This window comes from Colobus angolensis, unplaced genomic scaffold, assembly GCF_000951035.1.
Source record: "Colobus angolensis palliatus isolate OR3802 unplaced genomic scaffold, Cang.pa_1.0 Scaffold283, whole genome shotgun sequence".
Lineage (NCBI taxonomy): Eukaryota > Metazoa > Chordata > Mammalia > Primates > Cercopithecidae > Colobus > Colobus angolensis.
The window spans coordinates 1,455,975-1,482,661 of record NW_012116077.1 but is presented as its reverse complement, the minus strand read 5'-3'; the positions used below and the strand labels follow the sequence as shown (position 1 = coordinate 1,482,661).

The 26,687-nt window shown below is 39.2% G+C and overlaps 1 protein-coding gene and 1 pseudogene across 1 annotated transcript in view; one reads left to right on the top strand and one right to left on the bottom strand.

Annotated features, from left to right (window-relative positions):
• Window positions 1–2,752: 2,752 nt before the first annotated feature.
• LOC105516543 lies at window positions 2,753–4,326 on the top strand (annotated as a pseudogene).
• A 1,139-nt stretch (window positions 4,327–5,465) lies between these two features.
• Window positions 5,466–26,687, bottom strand: part of DDX26B (DEAD/H (Asp-Glu-Ala-Asp/His) box polypeptide 26B) — a 63,331-nt gene continuing 42,109 nt past the window's right edge. Inside the window, exons 10-19 of the mRNA XM_011948758.1 lie at window positions 18,534–18,628; window positions 17,395–17,505; window positions 14,948–15,166; window positions 13,923–14,046; window positions 12,776–12,918; window positions 10,544–10,778; window positions 7,809–8,183; window positions 6,828–6,921; window positions 6,407–6,443; window positions 5,466–5,734 (exon numbers count right to left, since the gene is read on the bottom strand). Of these exons, the coding sequence (XP_011804148.1) occupies window positions 5,498–5,734; window positions 6,407–6,443; window positions 6,828–6,921; window positions 7,809–8,183; window positions 10,544–10,778; window positions 12,776–12,918; window positions 13,923–14,046; window positions 14,948–15,166; window positions 17,395–17,505; window positions 18,534–18,628 (1,670 nt within the window). The 3' untranslated portion in view covers window positions 5,466–5,497. The remainder of the gene's footprint in view (window positions 5,735–6,406; window positions 6,444–6,827; window positions 6,922–7,808; window positions 8,184–10,543; window positions 10,779–12,775; window positions 12,919–13,922; window positions 14,047–14,947; window positions 15,167–17,394; window positions 17,506–18,533; window positions 18,629–26,687) is intronic.

The following is a 26,687-nucleotide window of genomic DNA, read 5'->3' as shown; positions in this document are numbered from 1 at the left end:
TTTATTTACTTATTTATTTGGATAGCAGAGTGTCAATCTATCTCCCAGGATAGAGTGCAGTGGTGCAATCTTGGCTCACTGCAATCTCCGCCTCCCAGGTTCAAGAGATTCTCCTGCCTCAGCCACCTGAGTAGCTGCGATTACAGGCCCACTACCTTGCCTGGCTCATTTTTGTATTTCGGGGGTTTCACCATGCGGTCTCGATTTCCTGACCTCAAGTGATCCGCCCCCTGCAGTCTCCCAAAGTGATGACAGTACAGCCATGAATCACCACGCCTGGTCCCTGGCTTAGATTTTGATTATACTGTATAATAGACTGGGTTTCCAGTTTGATAAACAGGTCTAAGGTAAGGAAGGTTCTCTCAGAAGTTATTGCCAAAGGACTAAGTTTTGTCTTTTCTTTGGATGCCACTCGTATTCTCATGAGGGCTATAGGCAGCAGAGTGTACCACGACTCAGAAGTTTCCTGGCATAGTTTTGCCAGGGTCTGCCTTAAAGTTTGATTAGTCCTATTAACCTTGCTGGTGGATTGCGGCCTCCATGAGGAGTGGAGATGATATTTAATTTCCGAAGCTTGGGCTATCTATTGGGTTGTAGTTGCAGGAAAACAGGGTCCTTTGTCGCTCTGCAAGGAGCAGGGGAGGTCAAATCCCGGTATGATCACTTTTGGCAGTGCATTGGCCACTTCTGTAGCTTTCTCTGTTCTGGTGGGAAAAGCTTTCACCCATTCGAGAATGGTGTCTACAAAAACTAAAAGATATTTAAAAACCTGAAAGGTGGGTATTTGGGTGCACTGAATTTGCCATTACTCATCAGGATAGGTTCCTTGCCACTGTACTGAGGTTAATAAAGCAGGGGACCCTTGTGTTTTTGTTATTGTTGTTTGCTTGTTTCTTTTTCCAGAGATGGAGTTTCACTCTGTCACCCGGGCTGGAGTGCAATGGCGTGATCTCAGCTCACTGCAACCTCTGCCTCCCCGGGTTCAAGCTATTCTCGTGCCTCAGCTTCCCGAGTAGCTGGGATTACAGGCATGCGCCACCATGCCCCGCTAACTTTTGTATGTTTAGTAGAGACAGAGTTTCACCATGTTGGCCAGGCTGGTCTCAAACTCCTGACCTCATGATCCTCCCGCCTCGGACTCCCAAAGTGCTGGGATTACAGGCGTGAGCCACTTCGCCCGGCCCTTGTTTTTTTGGTTGTTGTTGTTCGTTTTCCCCTAAGGTAATTTTGAGAGCAAAGTTCACAGGCCAGAATGACCTTTTTTATTGTGGCTGCCAGGCCTGTACCTGTAAAGTTATGGTACATCCAGGTGGTCGTAGCATCCTGCCCATATGGATGGAATTATGTAAATTTTTGACAATTTACCACTACGGGACTGAGGAAGCAAGAGCTTTTGGCCTACGAGCCACCAACCCTCAAGAGTTAGGCCCCCCTGATTTTCTTTAGCCCATGCTATTTCTTAGTATAGTATAGTATAGGATGAATTTGTACCAAAAGAATGGGATGGGCATGCTGTCTCATGCCTGTTATCCAGCATTTTGGGGTGCCAAGGCGGGCAGATCAATTGAGGTCAGGAGCTCGAGATCAGCCTGGACAGCATGGCAAACCCCTTCTCTATTGAAAGTACAAAAATTAGCAGCATGATAGCATGTGATTGTAATCCCAGCTACTCGTGTGGCTGAGGCAGAAGAATTACTTGAGCCCAGGAGGGTGCAGTGAGTCGAAATCAGGCCACCGCAGATCAGCCTGGGTGACAGAGTGAGACTCCGTCTCAAAAAAATAAAAAATAAAATAAAATGAAGAGAATGGGCAGAGAGCAATAAGGCCAGCTGGGCTACAGCTTCCATAGTTGCCATCCTATCTTCCCTGCCAGCCCTTGCATTGTCCAATGAGACTGAGGAGTTTCCTTTTTGATGTCTCTGACCGTTTTTCCTTTTTGATGTCTTGATCCTCTTGCCTAAGATCATGCACAGCCTCTAAAAGCTGCAGTATTTCTGTTCCATGTTCAATGGGGGAACCCCTTGCATTTAAAGACCCCATTCTTTACAGATAGCAGCATTTTCTCCTGGTAACACTTTAAATATGTAATTGCATGGCCTTCTGGCTTTCATTGCTTCTAATGAGAAATTGGTTGTTAATCTCAGTAAGGATCTTTTCTGACAGGCAATTTCTCTCTCACTGCTTTCAAGATTCTCTTTGTCTTTCAACAGTTTGATATAATGCTTTTCAGTGTGGATCTGTTTATCTCCCTTAGAATTCCTTGAGCTTGTTGCATGTGTAGATTCATGTCTATTATTAAATCTGGGAGTTTGGGGCCAATGTTTCTTTAAATATTCTTTATGCTACTTTTCCTCCTCTCCTTCTGGGTATCCTATTGTATATATGTTGTTAGGCTTGATGATATCCCATAAGTCTCTTAAGTTATGTTCATTCTTCTTAATTCTCCTTTCTTTCTACTCCTCAGACAGGATAATTTCAATCAACTTATCTTCAAGTTCACTGATTGTTTATTTTGCCTGATCAAAGTTGCTATTGGCCCCTCCTCCTGCCTTCCTCCCTTCTTCTCTTCTCTCTCTCTCTCCTCCCCTCTTCCTTCCTCTCCCTCCTTCCCTTTTCCCTCAGCCATCCATCCTCCCTCCTTCCCCCACTGCTGAAGAGCATGCCACATGGGGGACGGGCTAGTTACTTGCTCCAGTGACGGATGAGCATGGTGTCACCCCAGCCCTGAGTGCTGGGAGCCATCTGGCCTGCATCCAGCCTCCCTGATTGTCTCTTTTCCAGTCCCATGCCTGCACCTGTGTGCTCTAACACATTGCACACCGAGCAGCCATGGGCCCTGAGCAGCCACCACCCCGATCATGCACCGGACTTGCCTGCAGTAGCACAATGAATGATTTTAGAATCAAGAATATGGACCACATAGCCCCTGTGGCTAACAGTTACGGAGGGACACTGAGGCACCAGCCAGGTTTTGACACTTTTTATGGGTCTCTGTTTGCTATTTTTCACTCTCTAAATAAAGAGCAAACACTGTAAGAAGTGCCAATAGGCTTGGACTCAATTTCTCATGACTTGCCAAATGTGCATTGCCCTTGTTAACTCTGTATAGCAAGGCTGTGATGAATCAAGCTTTAAAAGCTACCTTCAGTGGCTTCAAAAAGGAGAAAAAGTGCTTTGGCATTCCAAAGAAACCCTGGCTGTGGAGTGAGCAGCAAGTATGCCAGTGGCTTCTCTGCACTACCAACAAGTTCAGTCTGGTGAATGTGAATCTCCAGAGGCTTAACATGAGTGGCCAGGTATCGTATAACCTTGGAAAGGAGTACTTTCTGGAGCTGGTACTTGACTTTGTGGATGACATTTTCTGGGAACATCTGGACCAGATGACCGAAGAAAACCAAGAAAAGACAAAAGACCAATATAAAGAAAATTCATGCCTGAACCCAATTCCTCATTGGTTTAACAATACGTTAGGTTTTGGCATAAAGCAGGTACCCTACGGTATGCAAACACACAATTACCCCGAAGGCAGCCTCCTGGATGGCATGTGTCCAGCTTCTGCAACCAGCATGCCCAGCTCTGAACAGGAGTTTCAGATGTTCTCCAAGTCTCAGCTCAGCTCTGTCAGCCTCAAATATGCTCCATCAGTCAGGACTTTTTAGGCAACTTGAATTTGCTCACCAACAATTCTGGGAAGCCTAAAGACCACAAATCCCCAGAGAATGGTGCAGACATTTAAAGCTGTCTGCTTTTTTTAATGTTTAAATCACGAAGCAGACAGCTTTGAGAGCTCAGGCACCTGGAACAGCCAGTCATCCTTACTGGATGCGCAGCAGGTTCCTTTTTTCGAGAGCTTCAAAGAAAACTGCAGCCAGTCTCTCTGCCTCAAAAAATTGACAGTGCATTTCAAGGATTACATCCAAGAGAGGAGCAACCCGGTGGAGCAAGGCAAACCTGTTATACCTGTGGCTGTGCTGTCCGGCTTCACAGAAAGTGGACCTATTCACCTGCGGCAGTTTCTCCTGGAATTTTTGTTAGACAGTCTTGCCAGTCATTTCATCAGCTGGAATAGGGACAGGAAGGAGTTTAAACTTGCCAACCCTGACAATGTTTCCTGCCAGTGGGGAATCAGGAAAAATAAGCCCAAGATGAACTACTAGAAGCTAAGCCTGGGTTTACACTACTATTATGACAAGAACATCCTCCATAAGATGTCAGGAAAGAGCTATATGTATGTACTGCTTTTTGTGTGACCTCCAAAACTTGCTGGGGTTCATACCTGAGGAACTGTACACCATTCTGGGCTTCCAGCCCAACACAGAGGGCTGAGGTCTCTGGGACTACCATGAATCAGGCCAAGGCCCGTGGACTGAGTGGAAGTCCATCCTGACCAACTACTCCAAGGACCCAGGAAAGACACGATTGAATATGTCCAGGAACGTCTCCAAGAAGCAGTGGACTTATTGCATCCAAAACCACACCTCTTGACCAGGCTTTTTCTCTTGTGGCAGAGAAGGCAAAGCTAATACTACTCACAGTGCTTTTAAATGAAAATGGTCAAGAAATAGGCACTGGGAAGCCATCCTGGCTCCTAGCAGGCTATGGGAAGGGATGGTGCTGGCTGTTTGAGAGTCTCAAAGGAGCAAGCATATCATAAATGCACACAAATTATTTTTCCATTTTCTTTTGTGTTTTGCAACCAGGAACAGAAAATGCAAAAACTCCCTCTTTGTTTGAGATGGGTAGGAAGGTAGGAAGTAAACAGCCATGCCATTTCAGAAGTCAGTCTGTATATATTATTATTATTATTTGAGACAGGGTCTTGCTCTGTTGTCCAGGCTGGAGTTCAATGGTGTGATCATAGTTCACTGCAGCCTCCACCGTCTGAGCTCAAACAGCCCTCCCACCTCAGCCTCCTGAGTAGCTGGGACCACAGTTGCGTACAACCATGTCCAGCTAATTAAAAATACATATATTTGGAGAGACGGGGTCTCACCATGTTGCCCAAGCTGGTCTTGAACTCCTGGGCTCAAGTGATCCTCCCACCTTGGCTTCCGAAAGTGCTGGGATTACAGATGTAGGCCACTGCACCTGGCCTCAAATTTCTTTTGTACTCGGCCATTCCAAGGGTGGGTTGAAATGCCAAAAAGCTCTCCTACCATGTTTCAATGACTTCTCTCCTAATTCAGGATTGACTTGATTGCTGTAAACCTTTTACTGTATTCTGGAGTTCCAATAAAACTTGATTCTGACAGATTTTTTCTTTCCAGTGTTTTCCATGTTTCTTGAAAGTGACTAGTCCCCAGGGTACTCTACTCTGCCATTTTCACTAACGTCACTCAATTCTGTGAGTGATGTTTTGAAGTTTAAATCCTTATGTTAACATCTTTTTTAACAGCATACGCTCTTTTTCTGAAAGGAATAACAAATCACAAGAAACATATAAGTAGAAATTTATCCAGCATTAATGAACTTGTGAAAATCAATAAAATGATTTATTTTATATATGCAAAGTCAAAATCTCTTTGTACACTTTAATTTTTGCAAATTCATACAAACATAATAATACTGCTCCATATAGACTTTGTATAAACATTAAAGGAAATATACACATTTTTTTGTTCTTCTTGTGCTTCCAAAGCACAGAATGTGTAAGTCCATCCGAAGACTTTCTATCATCACATGCAAGAAAAATGTCAGAGGTTAGGGGCAGCCTCAAGTGCACTTTGTAATGTCTCTAGACAAAAGAGAAGAGAGTTGGAGGTAGATTGTTTGGTGACTCTCCCTGCCCCTTCCCACAGAGAAATAAGTTACCCGAATAGCAGCTTCTTACTTCTTTGATTCAAACTATCCTGAATATTGCATGGTTTAAAAGGCACAACTAGGCATTGTTGAAAACTTTGTTCAGCACACATGAGATTGCCATTTCTTTTCTGTACACCTATTCTTTCTGAAGGACACAGTAAGAGCACCAAGTTGCACTCCACTTGCAGGTGGCCCCTAGCCACTCTGAGAATGCCTGGAATGGCAAAGTTCAAAAGAGTGACCTCTCATTACCTGCGGTAGGGGCAGCGGTGTTTACTGAATTTAGCCTGCTGAATTAATAACATCACCTTCCTCAACTGAGAAAAACAAAACAATTCATACTTAAAAAAATTATTAAGGCAAAAGCCCAGCTTTCACTGCCAGATAATCATAAAATTCAAAAGCCCCACTGCTGCTTCTTAGCATCTGGAAGGCAATTCCCTTGACTCAAACATTTCTGGAGGCTTCAACAATATCACATTCCATCCTACAGCACAGAAAACTTGTCATTTTTTTCTCATTGGTCTTTGCACTAACATGACGATCTGCTGTTGATGTGATTAATGTTGCTGAGAAGGTGGTGGGAATCTATTTTTTCTAGTACCTTCTCGAGGTACTGAATTAGGACTCGTCTTTTAAACCTGAAAATAAAGAGAAATTTTATTAACCAAAAGATACTTAAAGTACTCATGATGTTCAAGGCACTGTGTGGGATACAAAGTGAAGCTTACAATCTACATAGGAATATAAAGATTGTCCTCATGGAAAGATATGGTTTAGAGCAAGTACCAATAGTGGCAATTGAGGGCCCAAGCCTACCTGAGACTATGATAAAACTAGAAGGATGAATGAGTTGAGTTCAGATAACATAAATCCAAATATTTCTGGAGACAACCTTAACTATGAGTGAGGGCCAGGGTTTGAGAAAAAAGCAAGGCAGAGCCTATTCCTCTCTTTGTACTGCACTGGGCCCTATTGCTCTAAAAACAAAAATGAAAAACTGAAGAGTTCCTGTTTTTACCCACCTTGCAGCTTCCTTGATGGTAAATTCAACAAACTGTTTCTTCATCTCCAGAGGTCCTTGCACTTCTTCAAGCAAAATGAAAATTCTTTCATATTCTGAAGATATTTAAAAAACTTCAGTATTTTTATAAAGATGAATGGGAAATAAAATTTAACTATTGTACATCCTTAGTAATTGTTCTTTGTGAGTGGAAAGTTAGATGTAGTTTGTATTTTAAACATTCGGATCAAAATATCTGCATGCATCTACTAGGGCAACTCTTGTTAACACTAACCAAACGTAGCAGGCTGAATAGCAGCTGCTTAAAATTGTCCACATTTTAATCCCTGGAACCTGTGAATATGTTACCTTATATGGCAAAAAAGACTTTACTTTGCCGGTGTAATTAAGTTAAGGATCTTGAGATGGGGAGATTATCCAAGTTTATGCATGTGGGCCCAATGTAAGCACAAGTGTCCTTATAAGATGAAACAGTAGAGTTAAGGTCAGAGAGAAAACATGTAAAGACAGGAGCAGAGGTCAGAGAGGAGAAAAAGTGCTAAGGGTGTTTTCATGAAAATGGAGGAAGGGGCCATGGGCCAAAGAATACAGATGGCCCTTAGAAGCTTGAAAAGGCAAAGAAAGAAATTCTCTCTAGAACTAGCAGAAGGAATGCTGGTCTGCCAACACTATTTTGGCCCAGCAAAAATAATTTCAGAATTCTGACTTCCAGACCTGTAATATAATAATTTGTATTGTTTTAAGCTAGGAATCTTTTGGTAACATGTTATGGCAGCAAAAGGAAACATTACAAGAAATAAGGGAAAAAACAGGAAAATATATACTGTACCTTTTTAGCTAAAGCAAGAGGAATTGCCTTAAACTATGTGAAAGCCCAATATTGCCCCCAGTGTACCTCAAGGGGTAGCTTGAATCTTTAGTGAATCATAGAATGAGAGAGACCTCCTGGTGCATTATTGATAGACGTTCTTTCACTACTTACTTCGTCCAAACTTTCGAACTTCCTTCATTAACTGATGTTTTATATCAGCATTGATTCCTTGTGCCATAGCAGGAGTGATTTGTAATGTATTTGGCACAGTTCCCAAAGTAGATGCTACTGGGTCTTTTTGGTCATCAACAGAGAGACTGCAGTTTTTGGCTCCTCCTACAAATGTGTTAATACCAGGTTTTTGAATCAGCCCATCTCTGCTGAGACTTGTGAAATCATCAGATAGAGAATCCAATTGGTTGGGTGGCATAAGATCTCCTGTCATATTTATAAGCTCTGATGGAGCAGATTTTGACAGGAAACCATCAGGTGTGATCTGACCATTTTCCATCTTCTCCTCATGGCCATCGTGAATGACAGTAGCATCTGGAAACCAAATGAAGAGGTTGAGCTGTGAGGTAAGTGTATTATGTCAACCCCACAGGTATATCCCTCCGATGCTCAATTTCTAGGAAATTATCTCATAAAGCAGGAGGATATACCAGGTGGCGATCTGAGACCCCTCAAATTGAGGCCAGGACACATAATACAATAAAACCACCTCTTATTTTCTGGCCCTATGAATACATATGGAAACCAAGTAAGACAGTACAACTCTAAACACACATTCACAGATCCCTGGTACTCATGCGTTAGTGTCAGCTTGTTATGCTTTACAAGTTGAAAACAGCAAGTCTCACTTTATTTCATGACTTCTCAAATTCACATACAACCTGCCATGCTTTACTGAGCTGGAAGCCAGACAACTTGGATACACCACAAGTTGCCTCCTCTTTACATCAAATACATTCTGAGAAAATAGAGGCGGCCATTAGTGCTAAAAGTTCTATAACGCACTCCATCACCGAAAATCCCTTTTAGTGTATTATCTTCCTAATTCTTCTTTTCTGTGTCAGAAAAGTGACTTTCTTTTCACTCCAGATCTGACACCTCTTTCATTTATTCATCGTCTGTGGCAGGCAGTGTGTTGGGAGCTGGGGATCAGCAGTAAACAGCCCGAGAGCAACGTTCCCTTGCCCTTGTGGAGCTCACATCCTCATGGGGCAGTCAGACAGTACATGTGGATGAGCAAATGAAAGAAGCAGCATTGGGCTGGTGTTGGGGAAGCCATCTACAGGCCTTTGGGAGACAACAGCAGAGGGAGCCCCAGGGGCTCCCGTGTTAGGAGAGGGTGACAGAGGCCAGGCTGTGCAGTCTTGCAGACTAAAGCTGGTTCAGGGTCCCTTCTGAGTGCTTAGGAGAGTTGAGGATGGGTTTTCAGGAGCAACATGGCATGATGTGATATACATGTGGACATAATTATCTGGCCACAGGGTTAGAGAGTATATGATAGATGGGGGCTAGTTTAGAAACATGAAGCTGAGATTAGAAGGTATTGTAGTAGCATGGTGAGAGGTCACAGCAGTGTGCACTGGAGGGATAGAGAGAAATAGTGGGATTTAGGGATGTTGAACATCAAGTTTCCTGAACTTGTGAAAGGTATCAAAGCAAGGGAAGAATAAGAGAAAAATCATGATGACTCTACGGTTTGTCACCTGAACCACTGGGTAAATAGCGCTGAAGTGTGGCAGGAGTCAGGGCACAACTGCCCTCCACAGCATTCTTCCTGACTCTGGTTCAATGATCTCAGGTTGATAGCTTGACATTGATAAATATTAGCATTATTTACATGAAGGAAATCTGCAAACACTACAATCTAGAGCTTTTCTATGCTCCTCAACCCTGACAGATGTTAAAGCTTTACTGGCACATATCTGGATGGTGCCATTATCTGCAACGTGGAAGGCTGTAAGTAGAGCTGTTTTGGAGAGGGGCAAGTTCAAGAGTTCAGTTGAAAATCATGAAACCTACTGAGTTTTATTTGTCTATTAGACACCTAAGTGGAGATGTATGTCCACAAGTAAGTCTGAGTCTGAAATTGAGGAGCAAGTAATATTCTAGATATATAAATATCAGAGTTGTTGAAACATAGATCAAATTTAGAGCCCCAAGACTGCATGGGGTCATCCAGGAAGAGAGTGCAGTGAAGAACAGGAGAGGTCCCAGGATTGAGCTTTGAGGCCCTATGATATTTAGAGGTGGAAAGAAAAGGCAAAACCAGAAAAAGAGGATGAAAGGGAGTTGCTATTAGAGGGAAAAGAAAGCTATGAGCTTATGGTGTCTGAGAACCCAATGTACCCATGGAGGAGGGAGTGAATAACTGCATCAAAGGCTGCAGAGAAGGAATGGCAATGTCTTGCAGACACTAGTGACCTTGATGAGAATGTTTCAGTGGGGTCAAGGAGGCAGATACCAGACTGCACTGGGTTAGAGCATGCATAGGTGGTGATAACACAAAGAGCAAGTGCAGATCCACTCTTGCTCCTAATGCCAGGGAAACCTGCTTTATCCTCCTCACCCTTGCAGCTACTACAAACGGTTGCAGCAAACATGCTCACCTCTTTCCGTTATTTCTCCATTAATTACTGTGGTATTTACTTGCTAAGCAATGTATTCATTACTGTTAATTACTATATAATTTTTTCACCTTATGTAGATTGAGATCCTTGAAACAGGGTCTCTGCTCCCTGTGGGGTTTATTGTGCCTACCACATAGATGATTTAGTAATGGCTTACTTAATGAACACAAACTGAACATAAAGGAAGGAATACAAAAAGGAAAATAAAATTGTTTAGCGTCTTAGTCCTCTAGGAGCCATAAGGAAATCACAACCACTACTCTATACCTGTATGTACAAGGGTGGGTTTTATGAGGTTTGGATTAGATGGGAACCACGAGGCTGAAGGTGGTCCCTTTCCGCCCACATGGTTAGTTACAGTAGGTGGTGTTTGTGGTTTCCTCAACAGCAGGGACATACTCCGCCTTCTCTTAGATGACATAGGACTGCTGGGTTCCCCTGGACGTTTCACTTTGTTTTGTGGCCCTGCTACAAACTCATCTGCTTCATCAATCATCATTCCCTAAAAAACACATAAATGAACATATTTCATTAAAGACCAAAATGCAACTATTATAAAACTGCAAGCACTCTTAATATGCATACATAATCCATCTTGCATTGTATCACTGTCTTTTTTTCTTTCATTTTTTTAAATCCCATGTGAGATTAACTAATATAAATATTAATCATGGGCCGAAGATTTACCTTACTCCACCCCAACTTTGTTCTTAGAAAAATGCAACTCAATTTTAATCCAATTTAAATGGAACAAGGAGGAAACTAACATACAGGATGTTGTTCCAAGCAAAACATACTACAATAATGATTAAACAGAAAGTATGCAAATAAGCAGCATTATTCAATCAAAATGAGAGACATACAAACCACTTTGCATCAACCCTTCATAAGGGAAATACTTTCCTTTTTTGTGCTTCAAACTCATATCATTAAATAACACTGATTATCACTGTATAGTATGCTACATGTAGATGTTGAAAGGCAGGCAGGTGGAAAATGTAACTCCCCCATCTGCAGCCTCACAGGGATTCAAATATGCCCACTTTGATGCTGGGCAGGCAGTGAGGAGGCTTTTCACTCTTGGGGGTAGATAAAAGATGAGAGGCAGCAGTGTAGAAGTTTAGCCAAGAGCTGTTCTTATCCAAGAACAATCCAAGAACATGTGCCCTCATTATTTGAATAAAATCATATTAAATGACTTTTCCAAAGGACTTTTTTACTCATAAACAATACAGAAAGGGGAAAACATTTTCACTGAGAATTTACTATATGCCTGTTCATGCTGTAAACAGTGTACATGTACTCATTTAATATCATGCAGAGTTCTATTAGTTAAGTGTTATTTATTTATTTATTTATTTATTTTTGAGATGGAGTCTCACTCTGTCGCCGAGGCTAGAATGCAATGGTATGATCTTGGTTCTCTGCAATCTCCGCCTCCAGGGTTCAAGTGATTCGCCTGTCTAAGCCTTCTACAGTAGCTGGCATTACAGGCACCCACCAGCATGCCTGGCTAATTTTTGTATTTTTAGTAGAGACAGGGTTTCGCCATGTTGGCCAGGCTGGTCTCAAACTCCCGACCTCAAATGATCTGCCTGCCTCGGCCTCCCAAAGTGCTGGGATTACAGGCGTGAGCCACCTCATCCAGCCTAGTTAGGTGTAATTATTATCCCCAGTGCTACAAAATGAGGAAAGCGAAGCACAGAAAAATAAACTGAGGATTTAGGTGAGATGGACTACCATTAATTGAGGATTGAGGTGAGGTGGAATACCTCTGAATCTAGTCTTGTCACAAAAGAGATTATTGTGTGGTCTGAGCCTTAATACCAATGGTCTCCTCCATGAGTGCAGCTATAATCCCATCTGTTTTCATGCTTTAATGGGCAAGTCAGTATATCTCTCTCACACTCACACACACACACACACACACACACACACACACCCCACATTTAGATTTTTAGTAGGACCATTCAAGTAAAACAACATCACTTAGTACTTCATACTTCAAGGGACGTATTCGTCGTTTTCTAGGTCAAGCACTACAAATATGAACCATGGGAACAGGAAATAAACTGTGATTTCGATATTAAAGAAATTAGTGTGTGGTGGGATGAATATATACTCTGGAGTGAGAAAGACGTGGATTCTAATCCTTGCTCTTATGTGCTGTGTTACAGGTAAGGTATTTGACCACTGCGGCCCTTGATTTCTCCCTTTTAAAGGACAAACAGTAGCATTCGTCTTACAGAACAGCTGTGAGTATTAAATGAGATCATTTAAAACACCAGCTCCTACTAGTACCCAATACATGGCAGCTCTGACTTTATTCAGCCAACATACTCTTGCATCAGGAGGCTCCCACCAAGAGCCCTGGTGTCATATTTTATTGTTTAAACAAACAAATGGAGAACCTCTGATTTGTATTTATCTTGCCAAAAAGAAAATAATTATATAGCAAGAATATCCCAATTTAGGCAGACATAGGCATAGGTATCCTACCTTCTTATCTTGTTTAAATGGATTGCCAAAAGTATGCAGTCTTTTGGGTTGGTCTGGATCAATCTCTCGTAGTGGAGAAGCCAATGTCTTCAGATATTCCTGATAGTTACCCATTTGTGCAACTGGAACACTATGAAGGGAATCTGCAAAATCACAGGAAAAGGAATTGATGCTTATAGCTGAAGCGTATGGTCCTTTTGAGAAGACATCATAGTTTGGTTTAGCAGTGTGTCTTGGCATCAAATAGTATTTAAAGTCTCGAATCTAGCATTCTAGGATCTAGAATCATCTCTTTTCCCCCAATCATAACTTAGTCTACCATTACTACTGCCTACAGGCTCACATCGCTAGGGTTAGAACAACTCCCTTGCCTTCAAACCAGGTTTGAGAATGGGCTGACCCTACACCACCATCCCAACTCAAATCACCACATATTTTCTGCATTTCAAAGAGTCTAGGCTCTACGGCATTCTCTTATCATCCAGAGAATCTCGGTTAGTAGGTCTTAATCCCTGAGAATTTGATGAAATCTGTAGGTTCTCTTCCTAGAAAAGCCCTCTTACACACAAAACTTTGTGTATAATTTCAGGGAATTGGCCAGAATAATATTTGCTCATTTTAGTAAACAGGTGAGCCTTTTTAAAATAAACAAAATGGAGTAAACGGAATTTGTAAATAGTCACAATTATCCTGGATACCATTAGGTTGATTACTTTCATTTAAATGAGGTATTCTCTACTGAGTTTATCACAGTAGGCTGGGTGTTATAGTGTTTGGGTGTGCAGATTGGGAAATCTCATAGATCTAGCTTCTGCCGCTTTCCAACTGGCCAAACTTGGGCAAACTACTAAAATGCTCACTCTCAGTTTCCATGTCCATGAAGTGAACATAAAAACAGTATCTATTTCCTGGGGTTGTTTGAAGCTTACAATAGCTAAAGCATGGCAAGTGTAGTGTACGTGCTGATTAATGCACACTTGCCCTTAAACTTGAAAAAAAAAAATGTGCCTGGTAAACAGACATAGGGTTTCAGTGAAAACAGGTATTTTATACATTAAAATACTATAAAATACTCATTATGCAATAAACACCTTCCTGTAAGGTGCCTGGCATTTTCCAAAAAAAAAGTATTTCACAGTTCTTTTACCTTCATCTTGTCCAACAATAAACTTGTGTGTTTTCAGCAGATTGGATCTCATTCTGGTCAGCTGGTCTAAAAGACCTCTACGGGGAATATCATAAGCATTTCTGTATGTCTGAGGTTTCAAATCCTATTTGAAATGAAACAAATAATTTCAGCTATTCATGAGGCTTTTAATATAGAAATGTAATACTTATCTCTCTTAAAATGTTATTGAAGAGCATTATATCAATACAACTGACTACAGCAGAATTTTCCCAGTGGCAAAATTTCACTTGCTAGCCTTGTTCTGCGTTGTAACACACCTGCAGGGTATTAAAGCCACTGGGACTATCCCTTTTCAAATATTTCATTTAAAACACCAAATCCCCAGATTGATACCTGTGGCCGCCTTGCAGGACCACTGCTTGTACTCTAGATGTATTCATCTGGCAGCCATGGAGGGGAGGTGAGCTGCTGGGATCTCCCCTCAGGAAAGCAATGGCTGATCCTGCAAGGAGTGCAGTTAGCAGAGAGCCTCCTGCTGCTGTGGTACCATAGGGTGCTGCAGCACTGAGCTGAGGCCATGCCCTTCCCAGCCTGCCCATGGCCAGTAACAGAGAATGGCAGGGTGTTAGGGCCTGGCCAGCTCTGCCCAGCATGGTCCTTCTCTATGGGAAATCTTGGTGCTAGAGGTCCCCACTGGGCTGGCCAAGACTTTATCCAAGCTACACCAATGTCTGAGCTTCTTCACACTCAATTCTTCTTCATTTCTCATTCCTCTCATAGGTGATGGGTCAGCTTTTGGCTTGGAAGCTCTCCCTGCCTACTCCAGCTTCATCTCCCCTTTATCTTTCATGGGCGTTATCCACAAAATAAATCTTGTCCATTTAATTCCATATTGATATCTGCTGACAATTCCTAAACTGGTCCATTATTAACTACTAAATCCAAAATAGGATTGTCCATTATTTCAGAATTAAAGGAATATGAAAGACGTAAATGTATCAGACAAGTTCAAACAAATACAAACTATTTATGTCACAATTTACCTTGTTTAAGAGCCCAATTTGGAAGCCAGCAAATTCTTTGGTATTCAATTCTGTCAGCCTAAGCGCAGTTTCCCCTGTGATTTCTTTCAATAGTTTTCTAAAATTTTTATTGTGAGTCAAGGACATGCCACCTCCAGAATGATTTTTCACTCTAATTCCAATTTCCTGGGGAGGTTTCTTCCCCACTGATGCTAGTATTCGTTCTGACTCTAGTTTGGTCTAAAATGAAAGTACACAATGTGTTATAAAAAATCTACATTACCACTGTCATTTTTACTACTTAAGAAAGATAATACTTTCAGAACCCCACAGAACAATTTTCAGTTACAAATCACAGAAAAATGGATAATTAAACATTTTCCTGTGCTTCTCTGCACTACCACAGCAAACAGATAGGGGGCGGGAAAGACAAATAATATGGCTTTTGTTTGTTTTTGTTTTTTTCTTTCTCGTCTAGTGTCAAAATTATAATAAAATCATGGAGAGAATAAAAACCATGAATAAGAATTGCATTCATAGACATTTAAAAGCACATTTTGTTACTATAAAATCTAGTCTAAGTGAACAGGTTCATTTCAGACTCAGACATAAAGGTTTAAGACTCTGTATTTATGTATGTAAACTAGTGCTAAAATTCATCGATTGGCATTATATCTGAAAAAATTGAACTATTTATCTCTAATATTGGACTATCCAAAAAAGGTCTTAGAAGATAATGCTTAATTTAACAGATATTACCAAGTAAATAATTTGTAAAAAGCCTCTTAATAGGCATTGTGATACCATATTGATTAATATTGCGTGAGCGTATTCTAGTAATATATATTTGGCATATTTTGTGTTTTACATAAATCTGAAATGGCTCAAGAAACACCGGTGACCTAGTTATTAAATTAGTAATCTGAGCTATTATAAATCAGCTATGATCTTCTCTTTTTCTCAAAAAGATGGAATTCCACCAATGTTTGGTAAACCTAAAATAATTTTGGATTTCTTGTGGTTTGGTCAGAGATACTTATTAATTTTCCCTAATTATTGGAATTAAGTCTATGCTTATTATCGCTAAAAAATTCTTAAGTCATGAAATATGAGATAAGAGAAAATGAAGCGTCTGTTTCCTTAAATGGTCTTGAAAGCTCATGCATAAAATGATACATGTGCCCCAAAAGGTCCCAGAACTTGCATTAATTAAAATCTCTGTACACTATTCTTCCTTGTGGCCATACCTTGGTGACACAGCCTTAAAGGCTTAGGTAAACATCAAATTTTAAAAAAATCGATAGCTCAATAGATAAATAAATAAATAACCAAACCAAAACATTTACAACAACCACAAAAAAATCTATTAGCAGAGAGGTAAGGAGGTTAGGGGGATACTTGGTAGATTAGAAATCTGGGGTTGCCCTTACTTTCTTTTGCACTTATAAGCACACTGGACTGGTAGGAGCTGGTAAGCTCCAGACCATACTTAAGTTGTCAGTTCCTAGCAAGGTGTGTCGGCATCCCAATTGTGGAGTCACTTTGGTTCTTTGGTGAAATCTGATGTTTTTCTCACTACTCTCCATTTCCTAAAGGCCAAACTTCCAAACACATCCACCTTGAAGCATTATCACCACTGCGAATGCTACTATTGTCCCCTACCTGGGAATACCTTTGTGCATAAGGTAAGTAAAACTGCTGCATTAGTTTGTCATATAACGTAACACATTCATATGGAAGTAAAGCTCTAACTCAGTAGTTCTCAAATATTTCCATCCTACAAGAATGGGCTAAGTAGAGGTGAGAAGTATGATAAGGAACGGTGAGTGGAGGATGAGGTACTAATAGAGAGGGGCAGGCAAGGGACAAGGTGAATAATGGCAAATGAGGAACAGGTGGAGGGTGAGAAGAGAGGAAACTGAGCTCCACTCTTCAGTTCCCCTTGGGGTCTATCACCCTCCAGTGTGAGGAACACTGGTCTCATCTCCCCACTCTCCAGGGGAAAGCATATAGTTCTTTATCCAAGGGCTAGCATGTGAGTATAAGTCCTTCACATGCCTGAAAACTAATCTCAGACAAGTCATTCAATCACACCATGCCTCAGTGTGCTGATCTAAACAGGAGGGATGCTGTAGCCCAGAGTGATCTGAGGAGGAACTAGGTTGAAGATAGACAAAATGTGACCCATGAGAGAAGTCTATTAAGCCTCTGCCCCATATCAACCAGCTTGTGGGTAGGACAAACTGGCAGGCAAAAGGAGAAATGGCACAGCATCAAATGATACTGACAGACCCTTAACTGCAGCTTAATGGTGAAGCTAGAAGCCATAGAGAATCACATTATTACTAATCCATAAAGTGTAGAGATATATACACATTTAATTTGAAAAATTACAGTTACACTAAAGAATAAGGAAATGCACTTCTGAGGGCAAAGGATTTTTGTTTGTTTGTTTTTACCAATACTACCTGTTGGCTGAGTTTTTTAAGGTAAGAGATAACACTGTAACTAAGTCCACAATCTAAATTATCTGATATCAGATTTGGAGCTCCCATCATCCTTAGTGCTTTCTTTAATGGCTATAAGGAAACAAAATACACAACAGTAAGAATAGAATAAATCTTAAAATACTCAAAGTTCAGTTATAAGGGGCAAAGGGACATGATTCATTTCTTAGAAGTCAAGGTGCTGCACATAAAACCAAACATGGAACATTAAAAAGTGGCAATGAAAATAGCAGAGAAGTAAGGAGCAGAAAGTAAAAAAAATCAGAAGAGAGTGGGATAAGAAGAGCAAGTAACAGCAAATTCAAACAAGTAAATTGCATTCAATCTTATTTCCCAAATCATCAAATCATTTCACGTTGCATTTTATTGTTTGCCCCATTACTGCCATGGTAAACAGTAACACACCCCAATTTCTCCTCCCAGTGACACCAATGGTACCATTTAAGATTCTGCCTTTTCACCTCTAGAAACTTGGCTTAAAGTTTGTCACATCAACCTCTGAAATGATTTTGGTAATCTTGATTTAGGTTATATCACCAGTTCAAAATCATGAATACCTCACATTATAAAAACCAAAATGAGGTCAAGTCATTTCTTAATCTGTTTAGATTCCACCACCCACCACCAGTGCCCCAACTTCATGCTGTGTCTAGGACACATTTAAGAGGCAATAGGCAACTGTAATGTCTTCAGATTTTCTTTTTACAGAGGGAAACCCCATACTGAGGAAACCCCATACTGAGAATTTCTAGAGTTAAAAAGGGAAGTTGATGTAATATATGAATCCGGATCTATTTATTCTTAAATTCCAATATTATAATTTCATAAGGTTACTTTTTTAATAAGAGAAACATAGATGTGTTTTATAAAAATAACCATGGCAGTTAAAGGAATAAAATAGAGAAAACAGTTCTCTTTTGTGCCGCCATGACATCTCCAAACTCTTACACATGATTTGAGAAGACAGTGACGACACAAATATCTGTAAAATAAAAAGATATCTCTCTTATTGCAACAGTAAAAGCTTTTGATCACTAACATTTTCTGTGACAAGAATCATCATTGATACAGTTAATACATATATACACACAAATACATACTAATAGGTAGTACGGAGGCAGAGTTTTTAAGTAGCTGTCAAAAGCCTGTCGCCACTTCAGATTTGGCTTAAGCTTGTGAACTTTAAACAAGTCATCTGTAATAGAAAAATAAAATATTACATCATTCTAGTCCTGAGCTCTAAGATATAATCAAGCAACCCACATCTAGAAATTTCAGCTTTTAATGTAGATGAAAATTTCACTGGCATTTATTTGATTATCTTTCTTAGTGGTTGTATTATTTACCAAAATTATATATAGTATTTTTTCTAAAAAATGAAATAAATTCTTAAATTACATATTCCTCTTTCATCTGCAATGCTACATGAAATACAATATTAAAACAATGATTTTGATCCACTTGAAATATTTTCCCAACCTCTTACATATTGGTAACTCTAGTAATTTTCACCTCAGGGGCAATCCATGGTCACTGGTTGATGGAATAACATTTATTTCATTTAAACGTAGAGGGTGTTATACATTTTGCTGAAAGGTCAAGGTAAGAGACTTTACAAAGTATATACGAACAAAAGCTAAGCCTATAATTTCTAGGCAGTGATGAGCAAGCTCTAAAACTATATTTTGGGCCAGGCATAGTGGCTCACACCTGTAATTCTAACACTTTGAGAGGCTCAGGTGGATGAATCACTTGAGCCCAGAAGTTTGAGATCAGCCTGGGCAACACAATGAGACCCCCATGTCTATAAAAAAAAAACTAAAAATATTTACCTAAGTAGACATTCCCTATCTTTTCACACTTAAATTTAATTATTTTAATAATCTAAATACATTTTTATATACTGCATGAAAATTTCCTTCACATCTCATTATTTCCAAGTGTAAGAAAAAAATATTTTTTCTAATATAATAAAAATATAAAAATTGGAATCCCCAGACGTCAACATGAATCTGCCACACATACTATAAGTACCAAAGACACCATAAATTCATCCTTTATTTTGTGTCTTAAGGTTTTACTACTATTTTTTTTAAAAAATGCTTTACTTACAGAGACAAAACCATCCCTATCCCACATGCATAATTTATTTACAAATAGGGCCATTCTTTGAAATTCTGAATTACTTTAGTTAAGAAAAGTGACATATTTCCTTCCTTTTACAGCTATAATAAATTATTCACTCCTGCTGAAACAAATTTAAATGAATTTACAAAGTCATAAAACGTAGGTCTTTTGTTAAAGATTTGAAGATATTTCTGGTTCATTGCAGCAAGTGGAGCCTTTAAAGACCATTCATATCTTGACAGAAAGGAATGAGAAACCATGGATATATCCTGTTATACCATGTCTTTATGTGGAGTCTGTCGGGAATTAGGCAGATTTTGGAAACTAACAGAAAAACGTAAATACTGGAGAAACTTTTAGATATATAATACTCTTTGTATTTCTAACAATGCCAAGTGCAATGATTCCACCAAGGAGATCGTTTAGGCTAATTATTTTCTGCCAGAGTTTTAAAATGGGGGTCAGGAGAAGAAAGATAATCTTCTGCAGTCTAGATTAAGAGTACAGAGCTTCTAGTGTGACACTGCCTTAGTCACTACCTCTGTAGCTCAGCAAATTATTTCCATAGGATTAAATACCCATTCACATGGACTCTCTAGGATGGTGCAGTAAAGGTGTCATATGAACAATTAGCTGATCAACATTTGAAAGAAGAGGTGATGAGAGTGTAGAATGAATGAAAGTAAAATGATACTGCCAACACCTCAAAAATGACTGGTATTTTCTCTTCCAGTTTCTTTCTCCCCATTTCTTTCTTCAAAGAGAGGGAAGACCTGGGTTTGAGTTCAAGCTCAGCCACATCCTTAGCTCAGTGAGTTTGGAGAAATCGCCTTTGTAAGCCTCCATTTCATCTATAAAATGGGTCAGATGATAATTGCCTTACCACAAGACTATTCTAAGGAACTACATAATACATGTGTAAAAGCCCCATACAAAATGAAAAACAAACAAACCCGTGTAAGCTGTTAAGTACCAGATACATAGTGACTGCTACACATCAAAGTATCCTGCTTCTATTCTCTATCCTCGTACCTCTCCCTTTCTTCCTCCTGATCATAACTGGTTTTAATATGGAACTACATTTTATTTTTTACACAAGCCCTCAGTTCCGAATTTAAAAGAACAGGTGGATTGAATGTGGTATATTTAAGAAAAGGAAAAAAAACTTGTTACAAATGCTCTAATTTCCACAGTTACTAAGTCTCAATAGAAAAATTAATTTCCTAATTGGGAAAGAGTCCTTTGCTAACTACAACAATCTGGTGACCTCCCTAATGACATGATTCTGGTAGCTCATTGATACAATTAAGCCTCATTTATCTATTCCAGAAAATGAGATGTTTTATATTTTCTAGTAAGTTTTAGTGCATAAGTAATTAAACTTTCATGACCTTAATTTGATTGAAATCTGGTATTAATAAAAAGAAAACAAGGGACACTATTATGAACAATTACTGTACTATGCAGTAATATAGTGATGCTTCTGGACTTATGAAGTCTGTGTAACTTAACTTGCCCTTTTACTAACTGTCCCTCTCCACTAAAACTGCAAAATTATACAATAACCGTACAGTATATTCTTAGTATAAGAAACCAGTGCCTTCAAGAGCTACTAAGATAATGTAGATATTAATAACGAAAATAATAATAACAGCATTTATTGAACACTTACTATTTGCCAGGCAAGTTCTAAACAATTTAACTGTATTAACTCATTTAATTCCAACTAAATCCCTTTGAGGTAAGTACTATCATTATCCCCATTTCACTAATGAGGAAACTGAGGCATAGAGAGGTTAAGTATCTTGCCCAAGGTCATGAAACTAGCAAGATTCATACCTGGGCAGCTATGACCTCTAGCCCAAACTCTTAACCACTATAGATGTTAAACTACCCAGAGAATTAAGTAATTATGGAAATGTTCAGTTTTTATTTATTTCAGAAACTCACAAGGAATCCCAAGTTTGGACTTCAGGAGCTCAAGGACCTCCAGCCTCAAAGGGTGTTAAAAACCCTATATTCCTCAGAAAACACAGGTTACAGAAAGGCCTGGAGATGGATATTTGAAGCCTGGGGGCAGAATGGGAACTGAGTCAAGATCGGCATGGACCCTAGCTGAATGTATGGGATTAGGGAACAGGGGAAGAGTCAAAGATGCCTCCAGAGTTTCTGGTGTGGGATGTCTGCATAGACATGGTGATGCCACTAACTAAACTGTGGAGAGAGGAGGAAGAGCATGGTAAGTTAAGAGTTCAGCTTGGCTTGAAGACACTCTTGAAACATCCAGAAGGCTGTTGGGCAACCGAAATAATTTAGGTCATCATGCCCTAGGCAAGGTTGGAGTCTCAGTGTTATAGGCTAAGGAAGACCAGGCACAGATGCCACACATATCTTACTGGTGACAGAAGACACTTCAAACACAAGAAACACGTGACATTTGAGGAATACAGTGATACAAACTAAAAGGTGGCCAGGAAAACAGTGTCAGGATTTGACTTGGCAGAGTGCTGAGGAGTTTGGTTGGGGATGGGCACCACGTGGCAACTTAAGCAAAGAAGGTTTTAGGCAAAGAAGAACTGAATGCTTGATCACACTACAATCATTCCTCTTAACCATTATGTCATGCCTTCATCTGACCTCCATCACCTGAAAGACGAGCAAAGGCAAAGATGAGAGGATGGGTCTTGCTATTGTAAAGTGCTCTACATCCTGATAGCTACTGGAAGACCAGCTACTCTAGTTAAAGGAATTTTCAGGGAATAATCTGGAAGGCAGGCTGGATTTAGACGAAAGATGGGACCCTATAGCTCAGCCCATAATAGTTGCATAGGACTTTCACCACTGCTCAGTAGTAATGAGGTCACTTCTACCCATATAGTGTCAGTGGAGGTCAAGTGTGGAAGACAATGAAGCATTCCTACCTCTTCCAGCCAGGAAGGTATCACTCTAGGGGAGATCCAGAACTCCCACCAGCACACAACAATAACAAGGAGACCCCTCCCTTTTGGTGTCAATGAAGACCAAGTGGCGAGCCTGAACTTCTACCTGGCATGAATGAGGCAACACCTCCTAATTTCTCCAAAAGAGTGTGAGAGGAAGTAAGTTAAAACAGAAGGTTTAAGTAAGATCCAGAGACTCATAAGAAAATACTGAAAATGTAGAGGAAAAAAATCACTTATCATACCAAGAACCAGGAAGATCTCAAAATTATTATTGTTATTATTATTTTTGAGACAGAGTATCACTCCATCACCCAGGCTGGAGTGCAGTGGCGTGATTTGGGCTTACTACAACCTTTGCCTCCCAAATGCAAGTGAGTGTCGTGCCTTAGACCCCTGAGTAGTGGGAATTACAGGTGTGTACCACCATGCCCGGCTAATTTTTGTATTTTTAGTAAGGACGGGGTTGCACCATGTTGGCCAGGCTAGTCTGGTCTGGAACTCCTAACCTCAAGTGATCCACCTGCCTTGGCCTCCCAAAGTGCTGTGATTAAGGTGTGAGCCACCGCGCCTGGCCTCAAAATTAATTTAAAAAGACAATTAAGGGATGTTGACACCAAGATAATAGAGATGTTAAAAATATCCAATTTAAAGCAGCCATCATAAAACATGTTTCAAAAAATAACATGAGCAGGCTCAAAACAAATGAAAACACATGCAAAGAAATAGAAAGTAAGAATAGAAGATATAAAGAATAACTAAATGGAAATTTTAGGATTAAAAAAATACAATAACCAAAATAAAAAGCTCAGTAGATAGGCTCAACAACAGAATGCAGGGGACAGAGCAAATAATCAATGAACTAGAAAATAGAACAACGTAAATTACCCAATCTGAATAACAGAGAAAATAGAATGAAAACAATGAACGGAGCCTAACGAACTAGGAAACTACAAGAAAGGATCTAACATTCATGTCAACAGAATCCTGGAAGGAGAAGAGAAAGAAAGTGGGGCTGAAAAAGTACTCAAGGTAATAATGGCTGAAAAGTGGCCAAATTTGGAAGGAGAAATAAACCTACAGATTCAAGAAGCTCAGTGAACCTCAAACAAAATAATCTCAGAGAAATGCATGCCAAGACACATCATAACCAAACTTCCGAAAACTAAAGGCAGAAATAAATCTTGAAAGCAAAGAAAAATAATACCTCACTTACAGAGGAAAAACAATTAAAGTAGATTTCTTATTAGAAACCAAAAGAACAGAAGGCAGTTACACAGCATTTTTCTAGTGCTGAAATAACAGTACTGTCAACCGAGAATTCTATACCTAGCAAAAAAAAAAAACATATATATATATATATACACACACACACAAATATATATATATATATATTTCAGGAATGAAGGGAAAATCAAGATATTCTCAGATGAAGAGAAACTAAGAGAATCTGTCACTAGCAGACCTATCCTTCACCAACATGGCACAAGTATACATATGTAACAAACTTGCACATTATGCACATGTACCCTCAAACTTAAAGTATAATAAAATAAATAAATAATAAATAAAAAAACAGCTAAAGGATGTTCTTTAAACAGAAATTAAATATAAAAGAACAAATCTTGAATTATCAGGAAGAAAGAACAGGATATGCCAAAATATGGTTTAAAACAATAGACTTTCATCCTGACTGAGTTTTCTAAATTATGTTTGACAGTTGAAGCGAAAGTTATAACAAGGCCGCATGTGTTTCTAATTGTACATAAAATAGTTCAGATAATTTTAGTATAAATGGAGGAGGGTAAGGAAATATAATGAGAGATAAAGTTTCTATACTCCACTCAAATTAGTAAAATAATGAGAACGAGTAGACTTTGGTAATTTATGCATATATAACACCTGGAGCAATCACTAAGAAAGCTATCCAAACAAATATACTTGAAAGTACTATAGGTAAAAGAAAATAGAATTCTAAAAAACGTTTAAATAACCCAAAAGATGCCAGTAAAATGAAAACAGAGAAAAGAAAAATAGAACAAAGAGAAAACAATACTATAAAATGGCATACTTAAGCCCTAACATAACAATAATCACATTAAATGCAGATATCTAAATACATCAATTAGAAAACAAAGATTGGCAGAGTGGATTAAAAAACATGACCCAAAAATGTGCTGTCCATAAGAAACTCACTTAAACAAAACAGTTGCAGGCAAGTTCAAAGTAAAATGATGGAAAAAGATATATAATGCAAACGTCAAAGAAAAACAGAAGTGGATACATTAGTAGCAGATAAAGCAGACTTAAGAGCAAAGAAAATTAGCAAAGATACATTACATAATGATCCATCAAGGAAGAATACACCATGATTCTAAATGTATATGAATCAAGTAAAAGCTGCAAAATAGTTGAAGCAAAAATTGACGGAACTGAAAAAGAAACAGACAAATCTACAATTATAGTTGGAGACTTCAATACCCCTCTCTCAAAAACTGATAGAGCAAATAGACAGAAAATCAACAAGGATATAGCAGAACACCATCAACCAACAGGAATAATTTAACCCTTCTAGAATATCCTACCAAACAACATGAGACCGTACATTATTCTCAAGCACCGCTGGAATATATATTAAGACAGAAAATATCATTTGCCATAAAGCAAATGGCAACATACTTGTAAGAGTAGATATCAAATACAGATGTGTCCTCTGACCATGATGGAATTCAATCTAGAAACTAGTAACAAAAAGATAATAGGTAAATTTCAAAACACTTGGAAATCGAACAATACACTTCTAAATAATCTATGGGTCAAATAAGTCTCAGGAGAAATCAAAAGACAAAGTAAAGTGAATGAAAATGAAGGACAACATGTAAAATTTGTGGAAAGCAGCTAAATTAGTGCTGAGAGAAATTTAAGGCTAAGTACTACTTACAATAGAAAAGAGGAAAAGTATCAAATCAATAATCTAAGATCCCATACCAAGAATCAAAAAAGAAAAGCAAAACAAACTTAAAGTAAGGAGAAGAAAGGAAATAAAGAAATCAATGAAATTTTAAAAAGAAAAAAATTGGTAAGATTAATGAAACAGCTGGTTCTTTGATGAGATTAATAAAAGTAACAAACACCTAGCAAGGCTGACAAAGACAAAGAAGACATAAGATCCACGTTATCAATACCAGGAACAATATAGGTGGTATCACTAAAGACTGTACACATCAAAAGAACAATAAGGGATTGCCAAGAATGACTCTACACACACAAATTTCACAACTTAGATGAAATGGACAAATGGACTGATTCCTCAAAAGGACACATAACCACATTTCACTCAACGAAGTACATAATTTGAATAATCCTATAACCATGAAATAAATTGAATTAATAACTTTAAAACTCCCAACAGGAATGTTTAGAACTAGATAGTTTCACTCAGGAATTCTATCAAATGTTTACTGAATGATTAATACCAATTATACACAATCTTTTCCAGAAAACAGAATAGGAGAAGCACTTCCCAATTCATTTTATGAAGAGCTTGTATTACCTTGATACTAAAACCAAAGACAACAACAAAAAAGACAACTACAGGCCAATATCTTTCATGAATATAGACACAAAATTACTCAACAAAATATTAGCACATAGAACTCAGTAACATATATGAAAAGAATTATATGCCATGACCAAGTGAGATTTATTTCAGGGACAGAAAGCTGGTTCAATATTTGAAAATCAGTGTAAACCATCATACTTACAGACTAAAGAAGAAAAATCATATGGTCATATCAAATGATGCAGAAAGAACATTTGAGGCCGGGCCCAGTGGCTCGTGCCTGTAATCTCAGCACTCTGGGGGGCCAAGGCGGATGGATCACCTGAGGTCAGGAGTTCAAGACCATCTTGCCCAATGTGGTGAAACCCCATCTCTGACTGAAAATATAAAAATTAGCAAATCATGGTGGTACATGCCTGTAATCCAGCTACTTGGGAGGCTGAGGCAGGAGAATTGCCTGAACCCGGGAGGCGGAGGTTGCAGTGAACTGAGATCATGCCATTGCACCCCAGCCTGGGCAACACAGCAAGATTCTATCTTAAAAAAAAAAGAGGCCGGGCGCGGTGGCTCACGCCTGTAATCCCAGCACTTTGGGAGGCTGAGGCGGGTGGATCACGAGGTCAGGA